General features: G+C 38.4%; 2 protein-coding genes across 6 annotated transcripts; both read left to right on the top strand.

The window, feature by feature from the left end:
• Positions 1–440: 440 nt before the first annotated feature.
• On the top strand, positions 441–4,618 carry LOC133846462 (NAD kinase). Its single transcript, XM_062281460.1, is given in 6 exon segments — positions 441–668; positions 2,997–3,314; positions 3,375–3,957; positions 4,013–4,120; positions 4,122–4,211; positions 4,213–4,618. Coding segments are annotated over 6 exon segments (1,332 nt in total). The 5' UTR covers positions 441–525; the 3' UTR covers positions 4,303–4,618.
• A 980-nt stretch (positions 4,619–5,598) lies between these two features.
• Positions 5,599–15,138, top strand: LOC133846461 (NAD kinase). 5 transcript variants are annotated; one of them, XM_062281454.1, is made up of 5 exons: positions 7,466–7,723; positions 9,119–9,601; positions 13,292–13,669; positions 13,733–14,387; positions 14,449–15,138. In XM_062281454.1, the coding sequence occupies exons 2-5, from the start codon at positions 9,231–9,233 to the stop codon at positions 14,734–14,736; spliced, it is 1,692 nt and encodes a 563-aa protein (XP_062137438.1). In that variant the 5' UTR covers positions 7,466–7,723; positions 9,119–9,230; the 3' UTR covers positions 14,737–15,138. The 5 variants fall into 5 exon arrangements, with proteins under 5 accessions (XP_062137439.1, XP_062137440.1, XP_062137438.1 ...); XM_062281455.1 differs by lacking the exons at positions 7,466–7,723; positions 9,119–9,601 and adding an exon at positions 5,599–5,744; XM_062281456.1 differs by lacking the exons at positions 7,466–7,723; positions 9,119–9,601 and adding an exon at positions 6,242–6,840.
• Positions 15,139–15,187: the final 49 nt, after the last annotated feature.

A 15,187-nucleotide genomic window follows, 5' to 3' on the forward strand; every position in this document is an offset into this window, starting at 1 on the left:
ACTACTGTACACTCAAAACTCTAGTAATTTCTAAGGCCTCCCACATATATGTATGTATGTACACACATAGGTAGATACATATGTATATCGGAACATATGCACGATTGTGTGGGTAAATGGAAATTGTTGTATTCTTATTGCTAATATATTTTTTGTGTAGGATAATTTTATAATTCAAATACTTAAAGGGCGATTTATTGTGTATATTTAATGTGTACATAAATGGTTTTTAGTCGATCAGTTTAAGTACTGTTTTGTTTTGTGTACGGATTTTGAACTGCTGTATTGAGTATTGATCTTAAATTCAAAGTACGCGTTGAGTACTCGAATATATGTATACTTATTCAATGCAGCATCTCATACGACATACACATACATACTATGTACATACTGTATTGTATATATTTGAAAAGCTAAGGCAGAGAAGAAACTTTAGTTGAATTTCGACAGCGGCGCAGTGAAGTTCAGTTTGAGAGTCGTAATATTTACCTTTCAGATAAAAGCTTGGATAAACATTATTTCAAAATGCGGGAGGAAGATCTACAATTGGCGCTTCAAATGGTTGATGATAATGAGGGCGAAACTGCACCCACATCGCCGGGAAATTCACCAAAGCCTTTAAGAAAAACTCGTGTCATGGATATCTCAGAGAGACGTAAACAATTTCGGTATGAAGCTAATAAAACATTTTTTTAGACATCCCAAAAATACCACAGAAAATTCCCTATTGGTGGCGCTGTCGGCAAATTTACATACAAGGGTCTATTTTTATGCATTCTTTTGTGTTTCTTTTTATTATTTTAACATGCTGCATAAATTTAACATTGCTAATGTTATCGGCTTAACATTTTTTCCAATTTGCATTTATTTCATTGCGAGTTTTAAAATAAGCAACTTTTGTCATTCCGCAGCAATTTCGGTAGTAGTTTCGATAACGATTGCGATTTTGCGTGCAATATCGCTATCCCGATTGATATCGACATGAACGAAATATTTGTTCATTTTCATACTCGCTGGAAAAGTATGCAATACAATCTAAAATATTGTCAATATGCATGTTATTATAAACTGACTTGCAAAGGAAGTTAGCATTCATTAATTTTCTTGTTAAGTTCTATTCCACTCATGTGTTATGTGAATTTGTATCAGTATTTTGCTGGTCACAATTTGCAGTCACACTGGCTTTCAGATGGGCTCTATATGTGAATTAATTAATTGAAGGACTTGCTTTACGAAAAGAGAAAAGCGCTAATAATCGCGGTGTGTATGTGAATTTGAAATGTCAACATCTGAAGCTGCTAAACAGAATGAGACAGCAACATCGTTACAAACACCTACAGACTCGGTTCACAAAGAGTGCGACGAAAGTGAATCGATGGGTCGTATCAGCGGTGGAATCGTGGGGAGCAGCTGGTGGTGGTATGCGATTGATAATTTCTGCACTTGTATTTTCTTTGTTTACACGAGCTCTTTATTTGCTTTTAATAACAATCCACGCAAGCGCAGCGCATTCTCCAATTATTACCAATATTTCTTTTGGTAAAGGGCTTGCGTGCTGCATTCAAATTATACATATGTTTTCGTAGTTAGAGATCAAACCAAATGCCGAATCAGCTGATGCCAAAATGCAAAGAAAGTGAATACAAAAATATACATACATATGTTATGATTGTACGATGTGTACAAACCGCATGCAAGGCAGAAACGCACACATACAATCACATACACATTTGTAATCGTTCGTAAAGCTTTTTACTTTCAAGCATTTATGAATAGCTATTGCTGAATATACGCTTTTCAGTTTCTTTTGTTTTATTACTAAAAACATATGTATATCACTTAAAGGTTTCAATAGTCTGCCTTTTGTGCACATTCAACTTTTTCATTTGTTTTGGTTGTTTGTTTTCATTAATAACTGAATTTGAATTTAGATTGCTGTACTGAATTAAAATGATTGTTTTGGTTATACGAAGAAAGACTTGGTACGCTTTAGTAAATGGATGCTGTAAAACAAGTAAGAAAGTAACAGCATTTCGACCCGACAGTGAGATACCCTATTGATATTTTTAGAGAGGGCTCCACAAAATTCTTAACAACTTCGTAATTAAATTATCACAAATTTATTATGAATATGAATGGCAAAAGAATTCTTATCACTCATCATCTGATAAAATATTATTGCATTTTTTATTATTTATAACTTAGAATTTAGTTTTAGGATGCAGAGGTAGACAGAGCACTTGACTGTTTCAAACAAGGCTAAATTTTTAAAGTGCGTATAGTGAATACTGATTACATTAATTCAATTTTGTTGCAAATGTGGAAGCAATGCTTTAATTCGCAAGGGAATAACATACTTTTTAAATAGTAGATTTTTATTAGATAGATTGTTTTACAAATATGTTTGTAATTTCTGATATGTTTGCTGTCTACGTTTCCACTAAGCTTTAATACCCTTCTAGATTTTGAGTTGCTGGTATTAATATTAATGGATGCATGCAGCTGTTAGCTTTCGCCAGCTTGAGCTTTGCTTTTAAGTCTTTCATTTTCGCATTTCACATTTTAGTTTATTGCAACTAAGTCACTTCATACAGCAAGTTTGAAATTGTACTTTTAAAAGAGAATTTTTTTTTAAAAACATTTATATTACATATGTATTCTTTAGAGATTCTAATTTGTGGTGCGATTTGAAGTCATCTCTGTCGATCATCTACCGTTGTTCTTTGTGTCTCTTCTTTTCTCCGGTTGTTCGGCGTGTGTGGTGAAAACACTTGTCGAATTTAATAGTCAATTAAAAGTTGTGCTGATTTTGCCAATGTTTCCTAAGCTATTCCAAAATACAGCGTTTTTTCCGCGTCAGAGCTCCCTGCAGATTGAGGAGCTCAAGCGTTCTGAGGAAAACAACAACAGGAGTTTACTGAGGTTTATCAAGGAATTTTTATTTGTGGGAAATGCAATCTACTTAATAGAAATCAATGACTTTTTTGTTATTTTAGGCGAACACGCAGTTTGAATGCGCCATCGCCATTCCAGCAGTTTGGTCCATGTGGTCGCATAATGAAGAACTCCGCGATGGTTATGCAAATCCAGGATCCTGCAAGCCAGCGTCTGACATGGTACAAGCCACCGCTCACTGTGTTGGTAATCAAAAAAGTGAGCGATGCTTCGGTTCTGGCGCCTTTTGTGCAACTCGTCACTTGGTTGCTGCAAGAGAAGAATATGGTCGTCTGGGTAGAATCTGCAGTGCTGGAAGACTCACAACTCAACGAGGTGGCGCAATTTCGGGATATTCGCGACAAACTGGTCACCTTCAAGTGAGAGTAACATTATAGCAATGTTAAATATTAATCTAATTTTTATTTAATTTTTCATAGAGATGGACGTGACGATCTCACCGATCGTATTGACTTTATAGTCTGTCTCGGCGGAGACGGGACATTACTGTACGCTTCGCTGCTTTTCCAGCAATCGGTACCACCGGTCATGGCGTTCCACTTGGGTTCGTTGGGCTTTCTGACACCCTTTCGCTTCGATAGCTTCCAGGAGCAGCTCACCAGTGTCCTGGAAGGCCATGCTGCACTTACGCTGCGCAGTCGCTTGCGCTGCGTTACGCATCGGAAGAGTGACAAACGAAATCAATCCAAACATGCGGATGCAGACCCGGATGATCATTTGAATGCCGCTCATAAAAGCATTTTAGTATTAAATGAAGTTGTTATTGATCGTGGACCATCCCCGTATTTAAGCAATATCGATCTGTTTCTGGATGGCAAGTACATTACATCGGTTCAGGGTGACGGTCTCATTGTTTCGACACCCACGGGCAGTACAGCTTATGCAGTGGCCGCTGGTGCTTCAATGATTCATCCCTCTGTGCCTGCGATTATGGTAACGCCAATCTGCCCACATTCGCTGAGCTTCCGACCCATTGTGGTACCTGCTGGTGTGGAGTTGAAGGTTAGACATTGTAAGCATTTACAGATTTAGTGCCTGTCTGAATAATTCTTTTTAGATTTCAGTTTCGCCCGAGAGCCGCAATACTTCCTGGGTCAGTTTTGATGGCCGCAATCGTCAAGAACTCTTTCATGGTGACAGCCTGCGAGTCACCACCTCTATTTATCCCAATGCCAAGTATTTGCGCACAAGATCAAATATCCGACTGGTTCGCATCGCTGGCCGATGGACTTCATTGGAATGTACGAAAGCGTCAAAAAATGCCTTGACGAGCTGTCTGATCTAACAGCATCCGGATCTGAGGACACTTTCGATGAGTTTGAGAATCTAAAGTTGTATGATGTGTAAACATTATTAAGGAGATCTATATTTGCCAGTGTATAAGCTTTAGTTTTAGATAAACTGTGCAATTGCTACAGGTAGTTTGTAAATATGTTGTAGTAAAATATAACATTTGAAAATGTGAACTAAATTAACAAAGCTATTCAATTTGAAGTAATAGTAATATGGATTGCAAAGTGGTTTCAACGGTTTGATGCATTTATACAGAAAATAATGCATTTGTTTCATATTTTTGTTTTGAAGTAAACGATCGGTTGATATGTACCCTATCAAAATGTAGTGATAGACTTATAGTTGAATTAAACGAGCGTTTATATTATCAAATTGTAGGTATATGGAAATTTCTACTGAAAATTATACTTGTGTACCCAAAAAAACTAAAGATTACTTTGTATTTGTATAGTATAATCTGTTACATTTGTAGAGCACTGTCAAAAATGTTGAAGTCAACATTTATGCGATTGTACCTTTGTATGAAAAGATAAACTTACGAAAATCATACAAGTTGATACATTTTAAAAAACGGGAAATTTGTACCGAAAGAACATGTGTCCATTCAAAACTAGTGGGAAATTAGTGGTACATTTTATAGCATATTTGGCACTGAATCGATTCAACTTGAATCATTCAAGTAATTCAAGTGTACCGAAAATAATGTAAAGTCAACGATCGATTAATATTTATGTCTATCGAAATACTTGCGATTCTGCTGCACCACTGCTAGTGCACAAATAAATTCTATGCTGATTTGATCTGATTGGTGCATTGCCACTAGTTGGTAGTATGTTGTTCACCTCGCATTTGTGTATTGCTGTTGCTGATATTTTACTCATTGGACCGATGCCACGCACTTCGACTTATCCAAATGGTGTGAGGAGATTATTTTGCATAGAAACGAAATTGAAAGTAACGAGGTGCCGCCGTCAGTTTAGAAAATGTTGCCCTCAGGCTGTACATGAGATGCACGACGACGACGGCTTGTTACACGCTTCAGATTTGGTGCCATTGTTCATGTATTTTTCGTTTTTTTTTTTTTTGTTCATTTGTGTATTGCTTTTGCCATTTTTGTTAACAACTTCAAGGTGTGCGAATCAATATCAACAAAATGCGTGTGTGCGTGTATATATATGTGCGTATATGTTAAGACAGGTGTGCGTGCTTATCTAGTCATATGAAATGCATAAAATCTCGAAACATAGGCGTGTGCAACAGTTTACTCTGAACGCTGCCAGCGTACGGTTGTGTTTGTGCGTGAATATAGAAAGCTTTTTTAATTACATTAATCTGTCAATTAAAGACAATTTAAGCATAATAACCATGAACGTTGAAGATATTGAACGAGCGAAGAAAATTGTTAATGATGAGTCGTTGATAACACCGGGAAGCTCGCCATCACCATTACGGAAGACACTTATTGGTAGTCTGTTAGACAAACGCAATCAATTTCGGTAAGTTTACATTCCATGTAATAAACATTTGAACTTGTTAAAAAAAAACGAAAAAAAACGGCCTTGAAATTTAAATCATTTTTGTACACTTAAAAATAATAACAGTTTGCGTGTTATAGCAGCCAGACATTAAGTGACAATGTGCTTAAATCGAATATGTTATCGGTTTGATTGAAATATTTAATTACGATTTACTAATTATTTGCATTATTTTTGGTGCTAATAATGAAAACGGGGATTTTCATCGTATATGGATTTCTACGTAATTATGTGTAAATTGCAAAGGTAGTCATTGTTAAAATTGCTTCTATCATGACAGAACTAAACAAAGGTTGTATTTACCTCTTCAATACTTTTTAAATAATACATTATTTAAAATATACTAATTCGCTTTGAAGTGTGGCCATGTTATAATTAGAAAGGTTGAATTTTGGTATATTTTTACACCTTTGTAGGGGTATATTTTAGAAAGGATGTTTGTGGCCACACTCGGAAAACTAAAACAGCTTTAAGAAAGCTCAGTTAGTAAGAAACAAAAAGACAAAAATTCATTCAAAAGAATAATATCTTTAATAGTAAATATACTTCTAAATGTATTATTGCTTTGCACTAAATCAAAAAGTATTAGTCAAGTGGAAACAACAAAGAAAAATGTGTACGATTCAAACAACAACAGCAGCAGGCAACAGAACAACCTAATAGGATTGAATATGGTGAACTCAAGTCAAATATCCGCAAATACTTAAAGATACTACATAACAACAAAGTGCTGTGCTAAAATTGATAGTGGAGTGTGTCTTGGACAGTGGCCATATGCTTGTTATTATTGTTGCTCTTTAGCCATGTCCTCCCCCTCGCATTACAATGCCCCATGTGCACCGACAGCTGCACAATCTGTGCCAGGTGCTACAAATTTGGGCACAACGTCAGGTGCTGCACCCACAAAATCTGGGTTCTACGATGAGCATGAAAATCAATTGTTGAACGTGAACACCGCGCGACACAATCACGTTAATAATGGGTCAGCTTCTTCTGCTCCAGGCCCTGGGCTGCTATCCAAATACACAGCAAACGACTTGGAAATGCCTTGGTGGTGGTAAGTACCGACAACTATTAGAGAAACAAGACGACCCCCCCACGACGTCCAATATATAATATGAAAAGACACCTTTTGTAACTACACGTTGTCAAAAGAGAGAAGTGAAGAGCGAAGAAAGCAGAAAGCAAAGCGCGATTCCATTCGATCTTGTCTGTACCTGCGCGTGCTGGTAATGAACGGGAAAAGCTCATTAGAAATGAGTAAGCTTGAGAGAGAGTATGTGGGTACGAAAAAGAAGCAAGACTAGCTGACACAATAACAATACAAACATCACAACAACACTGGAGATTGCTGTTACGTTTGCATAACAAGCTTACAGCTTTTATTATTTTACATAGCAGTCAGCACCTGTTCGCTTGTGTCAACTCGCTCTCTCTCTCTCTCTCACGAGACGCTCGCTCTCCCACATTGATTATACGAAGCATGTCCGACTTCACTCAGCTGTTGTTTACAACCTGATCGGCTGGCCAGCCGCTCAACTGATCTGCGCTCATTCACTCACAGTGCGCGACGACTGGAAACGGCCGTAAACTTTTATTTTCAAATCACACAAAGATTTACAATTTAATCACCTTTTTGGCGTTTCAGTTCAGTTCAGTTATCGCTTGTACACTGGACAGCGCGGTCGTGTTTTAGTTTGATCAGTGATCATTGGTGATCCGCGTGCTCTTTTTGTTCATATCGTCCTCTCTTGCTCTGCCCGTCTCTTGTGCTCGCGGTTTACTCGCACTCGATCTTGGTCTCGGTCTATCTCTTTTTCGTTTGTTGTGTTTTGTGTGTGCTTATTGTGTGCCGCTTTAATTCGCTGTCGGTCGTTGGCTTCAGCTGAAGCTTGGTCTCCTAGAGTTTTGTGTGCTAAATACGCCGTCTTATATAACATGTAATTAATTAGAGGACTTTTGCATTTTAGACGACATTTCTGGCCTAACATGTCTTGGCATTTTCCCTTTTAAAGTCAACTACAGCTGGCAATCTTGCCAATCTCCGATTGCACTTTCAGTTTCTCTCAAGGGTCCACAACGGCAGTTTGTGTCTTGCACTTTAACATTGAGTCTAATTGCAGATAGTGACAGCTATTAAAAAGTACTTATTGCTGTCGAATTCGCGTGTTCAACGCGTGCAACGCTCGAGCCAACAAGTCTAAAGTCGTTACCGACCTTTCGTAACCCATCGTCAGGCGTATGTCGACAATCGACAGTCGTCAGTCCGTCTCGCGTTTGTCGTTTGTCGTCAGTCACCGGTGTGTGATGCAGGCAATTCATAATCACCTTAGTCGTCTTTCGCTTTAATATTGCGCATTTTTAATTGATAGATTACTTGTAGTATTTTTGTACAGATTTTCTTTGTTCAGTAAATCATTACAACAAAGTAAAAAGCGCCTCCTTTGTTTACAAAGCTGGCATGGCCTGGCCCAAGTACACAATGTTATTACGAGTATTTGACTGTTGGCTAATTGCTTCCTGGTTTCCCTACTTAAGTGTAATGAGATTCGGTGTCCGAACCTTTAATTTCATTTTTCAAGAAACCCGAGCTTCAATTCAGATAGCTGTTTACTTAAGTTAATTAATAAACATTACTGCAGCACATTATAGTTGTTAGTCAGCGATCCCGATCGCAGCTAGTTTAAGCTGGCTGCAATTAAGATCAATATCTGGAATTCAGCCATTGTTTACTGCTCTGCGACTTAATCGCCGTATTTTTGTTGATCAAGTAAATCGTTCAAGTGCCAAACATTAACGGCAGATTAATGACAAACTTAAGCTTCGGTTTCTTTCTCATTTTTGAATTGGAATCAGTCTTGGAATTTCTATAGAAATGGTAATAGCAATTAGGTGACGTCAGAGCCGGAACTAAGAGCAGGTCGCGATATTAGTAAGCGTAAACAAAAGTTTCGGACTGTTATTAACATTTTGCTGGTATCAAAAACCAGTCGCGGATGAGCAAGACACATTTTTAAATATTTTCAAAATATTTAGCTCGCCAATTTACTCGCACTTTACCCTGTTATTTTTTGTGGCCTGTTTTGGGCCTTTCCTAAGCGATTTGAATGGCCGACAGACTGCTTAAAATTGATTATGTGCGTGGTTAACGAATTTTTAACACCTTTCGAGTCACAAAAAAAGGGAGCAAGGTTAATTCTGTTTACATTTTGTATTTTGCCCAGCTGCAGAAACTGACTTCTCAGGGCAACTCAGGGCCGCTTCGTTGAGCTGGAAGTGCTGACAATGCCAAGAAAATGTTAGGCAATTACCCAATTATCAAAATGTATTTCTAGAATTCTGTAAATGTATTTTGCAATGTGTTAGAGAATTGCATTAAAATTGCCAATCGAAAAAGAGACAAGAACGCAAAACAAAAGAATTGAACATTGAGTTGATTGCTCAGCCATGGCTTGTCGCTCAGACATTGATTTGGCCACGCTCCATCAGCATAGACTGGAGGAGCGTCTGCACTACGGATTCGCCTGGTGCGGTGCCCACGGCAGCAGCCAACAGCAGCAGCAACAGCAACGTCTTACCCACTACAACGAGCAGCTTATCCGCCACAGTGCCACCCAGCAACGTCAACGGTTGGCCAACAGCAGCGGCTACTACAAGATGGACGATCGCCAACCCGCCGGAGTTAATTCTGTTGCCTGCAAGGTTAAGGAGAACATTGCCAACAATAGCCAGAATGAAATCCAACAGCAGCAGGCTGAGGATGAGTACGATAGCTACTTCACAAGCACAACGCGACGCAGACGCTCTGGCACTTGGCCGTAAGTAACAAAGGTTCACTAATGTTGCACCAAAGCTGCGAGGTCTTCATTTCACATTACAATTTTAAGCGATTTGGAGTTTTGACTTTACTCGTTGTGAAACTAGAAAAGTATTCTACAAAATTGTGCAGTTGAATTTATTTATTTAATCTTTACACTCGTGTTGAAATTGAATGCTTACAATTATAATTAGTAGAAAGTCAACAACTTTTGTAATTAAAATATATTTGGAATCTTTGGAACCGAGTTCACTCGTCGTAATGGAGTTTTTACTGTACTCGTTATAACTCGAATAAGCTTTATAGAAGAGATTGCTTCAGACTCGAATTTGAAATTTATTCAGTTGTTTTCAGCAAATTATTGTTATTCAGTGCATTTGCCTGGCACATTCATTAGCTCTCTAACTCTCTCTCTCTCCCTCTCCCTCTTTCACTAAACCTGAATAATTCTGTGTTTAATTTAAACATGTACTTTTTTGTCATGGTAAATTATACACAATAATGAATGTGTGCCGAATCGAATTATCAGTTTGCCTTATTAGTATTGTGCTGTTTTCTTTGATAAAAGGTTTCAATGTTAGATAAGGGAAAATAAACAAATAGTGTGGTTTATTTATATCGAAACTCTTTCCTTCAATTATTTTGGGTTTACAATTCTTTAATATTGGCTTGCCAAAAGTGACTTCTACCAGAAATGAAAAACAAGTTGAATATGTAATTCTTGTGTTCACGTGTTGTCTTTCTTATCACGCTTCTATATAATAGGTGCTTTTCTGAATAGAAAGTAATTAAAATTACGTGTAAAACACTTTAGTTTTCCATGTTGATAACAGTTTTCAGAGGCGTTTGAAGGTTCTCTAATGACATTGAAGCAGATTATGCACTGATTACTTATCATTTGGCTGGTAAACACTTTTTGAAAGGAACTTGACGTTCAAAACATTTGTTTTTACCTGCTCTGATTACGAATAATCTCGCATTTTCGATAGATATTGAATATTTGCACGAAATAGTTTCGAATTTTCGCTGAGGTCAGCATGACAAGCTTGATATTGTAATTTATTTTTTTATCGTTTAATGTGTAATGTTGTAGTTATAGATTATAATTCTAATCTGATCGTTCGTCTATTCATCTGCCAAGTTGAACGAACTCCTGAAATTGTCAAGTGTCTAAAATTTGGATCCCCAAATGTGTTGTTTCTTATATATATGTATTTGTGAAAATAGCGAACCATTTGCTGAGGCCTTGACCCTTCTTCAGAGATCATTTTGGTATTTAGCTTAGCTAAATATGTATGTGAATACTTGTAGTTTTTGTTAATGATTATTATTTAACACTCATTTTCGACCTCTTGCGGGTATAAACGAGTTTGTTAACACCTAAGACAGATGTATGTACATTTGCTATGATGACGGCGCATGTTAATTAATGTCGATTGGCATTAAGCACCCAAAAAATGAGAAAAGATTGTGTGGGATTTTTCGTTTATCTTTTGGCTGGTTTTTGTTTTCGGCCAAAGCGACTACTATATTTATTATAACGAACGATTTGTTTTGAAGAACTTTAAAGACATTGAATATCAGTCAACATCAATTAATTCAATCGGTGCCAGTTTGTGCGTGGCGCCATTCATAAATAAAATCAAATACCATACTGGTCGTCGTACGTTGAGCTCAGTAACTTGGCAGCTCAGTTTAGCTCAGTTCAGTTCAGTTCAGTTGGGCTAGCAGCGACTGTTTGAGAGACTGTTGACTGGCTGGTTCCAAAGGTGCAACGGGTCAGCAGACATAGCCTTCAATTTGCATACTACTTGTCGCGTGTGTGTATGTGTGTGTGTGTGTGTGTGTGTGTGTGTGCCAGTCTCCGTCTACATTTTCGGTCTGCTTAACAACGAGACAGTCGGACATACGGACAGACACACGATATGAGTGTATGTTCATTCTATACGTTACGTCCCTTAATTAATACTCGAAGTGAAATTGCTAGAAAGGTTTTTAGAAGTCAATGACGCGCGGCATTTTGCTCGTCACGATGACGTCGGTTGTGCCCGCATCGAAACGGCACTTTACTTACTTCCCCAATTAGTCGGAGATTGTTTATTGGAGCGCGTAGAACTATTTCTATTAACTGTCCTTTGCGGAACACTATTTAATAACTGTGTGAGTGTTAGTGTTGTTTAACGATCATTTGTGAATAAAATTCTAAATCGGGAAGATCTTCTTGATTGGCTGCAAGATTTTTTTATTACTAATTTGAAATAGCAATTGCTTTTCTTTTCAATTTTAAAATATTTGTTTCGTAAATCTTGACATAAATTTAATTGTATCTAAGTCTATTCGGTCAATTAGTTTCCCATTTATTGGAGCTTGTACAATAATTGAATTTGCAGTTTTTTTAAAACAACATTAAATATGAGCAAAAACCTAAAAAGTCGATTCATACGATTTATTCTTATTTCATTTGAAATTGAAATTTGTATTCAATTTACGCAGTACTTTCTTGTGTGCCGAGCTTCTGTGCAAAAAATTCAATCAATTGATAAACGATGTCAATTAATTTGATTTTTTATGAAATAAATAATTCTGGGGTACGCAAAAAGTGTATAAATTCTAAGAAGCGATTCCTATTTTAACGGGTTTTGAACTCGTTCTGTGCGAGGCTGAAATAAATTGCAATTTAAATACATACTAAAAGTGTTGACTGTAAAGTTTAGTGCTATATTGGATAGAAAACCAGTTTTCTTAAAACTATTTGCGATGTTTGGAGTTAGTACAGCCAAGTAATCTTTTACTTATAAAAAAAAAACTGCTTAGTTGTAGAGTATATCGAAGTCGAGTACTCTTCACTTTAAGTATCAACAAAGCTCGTAAACAAACCAAACATCTTGATGCTTAGTCATTCTGTATTGAATTAGCAGCATCCACTCACTAATCAATCAAGTCCCACACTTAGCCAAGTTATTCACCAATGTGGAACGTAGTTGGCGCTGGCGCTGCCAACCTCTTGACTCATTCTCATCTCCCTCTCTCAGTCTCTTAGCCATCGCCTGTGGCGTCGGCTGTAAAATTCCTGTTTGTTGCTGTTTTTATTTTGTGAGACACAACAAGTTTATTTGCGATGTAATGAATATATATATTTATATCGATATATGCATATCAATGTGGATATGTTCCTTAATTCTCAAAAAATGTATTGGCTGGTGGTGGATTGTCAGTGATTTTGTAACCTTCGAGCGAGCCACAACACAAACAAACACAACTGAAAATAAATTGAGAGTTGAGCAACGAAAATTCCAACAAGTTATTCGTATTTGCGTTGCTGTTGTGTTAAGTTGTATAAAAAAGTTCGCGTGATTTTGATTAATATTAAAGTCCACATAGGTGTGGCTAATTAAAGACCAAGAGCCAACACTTTAAACCGAAAATCCTAAATATGCAGCATCAGCATCAGAAATTAACGCTTGGCACGCTGCATTTTGGCCCAGTTTCCGAACAGTCATCTCAAGTTCAAGGCCAAGGCCACAATCACAATCACAACCATAGTCGAAGCCAAAGCCCTGAGGCTGTGGAAGAGCATGTTCCCATGGTGCCCGAAGCGCGCATTTTGAGGTTTCACCTGGAAATCTATATATTCTTTTTCTCTACCAACTTTACTCAAAAATATTTGCATATTGCTTTTCGTATCTTGCAGGCGCACGCGTAGCCTGAACGCTCCATCGCCTTTCCAGCAGTTTGGACCATGTGGTCGGATTATGAAAAACTCTGCAATGGTTATGCAAATTCAGGATCCCGCCAGCCAGCGTCTGACATGGTACAAGCCACCTCTAACTGTGTTGGTTATCAAGAAGAAGGACTCACAGGTGCTGCTCCCATTTGTGCAGCTGGTCGAGTGGCTGGTACAGGAGAAGAACATGGTCGTCTGGGTTGAGTCCGCAGTGCTGGAGGATAAGTTGTTGCGCGACGATGTCAAGCTGGAGCAGGAGAGCGCCAAGTTCCGGCAGGTTCATGAGTATTACACTGGAGTTCGTTCCCGTTTCCAGGCACTGCGCGAAAAGCTCGTTACCTTCAAGTAAGTGCAATGTTTAGTAAAGTTAACGACAATGACTCTAATGATGTTCATTCTGTATTGCAGAGATGGTCGTGATGATCTCACCGATCGCATTGACTTTATTGTCTGCCTGGGAGGCGATGGCACATTGCTGTATGCCTCGCAGCTGTTCCAGCAATCGGTGCCACCAGTGATGGCCTTCTATCTGGGATCGCTGGGTTTTCTGACGCCCTTTCAGTGTGATAACTTTCAAGAGCAAGTGACCAATGTGCTGGAGGGTCATGCCGCTCTAACGCTGCGCAGTCGCCTGCGCTGTTCCATTCATCGCAAGGGCGAACGTCGTCGGGAGTCGCTGCAGCAGGCGAGCAACAACCTGCTTAAGCCCAGTCTGCAGAGTCAGTACGGCTATGGACCAATGGGCAACAGCCACAGCAACAGCAACAACAACTGCAATCTGTCGTCGAGCAACAATAGCATTTTGGTATTGAACGAAGTGGTGATCAATCGAGGACCATCGCCATACTTGAGCAACATTGACATCTTCTTGGATGGCAAATACATAACTTCTGTGCAGGGCGATGGCCTGATTGTGTCCACGCCCACGGGCAGCACGGCTTATGCGGCGGCAGCAGGCGCGTCTATGATACATCCCTCGGTCCCAGCAATTCTGGTGACACCCATCTGTCCTCACTCGCTGAGTTTCAGGCCTATCGTAGTGCCAGCTGGTGTGGAGTTGAAAGTAAGATACAAATTATACAAAATTATTTGTACTATTTCTAATATGCCGTTTTTGTTTACAGATATCAATATCGCCTGATAGCCGTAATACGTCGCGTGTCTCATTTGATGGCCGCAACGATCAGGAGTTGAATCACGGCGACAGCCTGCGCGTTACAACGTCCATTTACCCGGTACCAAGCATTTGTTCACAGGATCAGATATCCGATTGGTTTGATTCGCTGGCGGAGGGTCTTCATTGGAATGTGCGTAAGCGCCAAAAGTGCCTCGACGAGCTGTCCGATCTGACGACATCCAGCTCCGAGGATACGCTTGATGAGTTTGACAATCTGAAAATCTACGATGCGTAGTGCTCAACCACGTCCACGACTAACTGTGGAGAGAGTGTGTGCCCACTTAGGTGACTTTTGTGTAGTTATAGCTTAGTTGATAGTGTTTTTTGCTCTTGTGCAATTTGTACACAGTTGCAATCTAGGAAAATACTCCGTTCTATTGTACAATATGAAGATATATGTATCTATATACTATTTTCTATATATATTTGGTTGAATTTAATGTTAAATGTTTGCAATATTGTTTAATCTAGACAAATTTATATATTTTGCATGAGAACAAATTTGTTTAGGCTTTAGTTGTTAAGTAATACTTTACGCCAAGTGCCGCGAACTTATGCATTCGATTGCATGTTACAAATTCTGTACGTATCTATACTTAATAATGATAATATAATAAATTGTATTATTTACCAAAAACGTCACAAAATGCACTTTACTTTAACTATCGTAGGAGACGCGCAACCCC

This window comes from Drosophila sulfurigaster, chromosome 3, assembly GCF_023558435.1.
Source record: "Drosophila sulfurigaster albostrigata strain 15112-1811.04 chromosome 3, ASM2355843v2, whole genome shotgun sequence".
NCBI lineage: Eukaryota > Metazoa > Arthropoda > Insecta > Diptera > Drosophilidae > Drosophila > Drosophila sulfurigaster.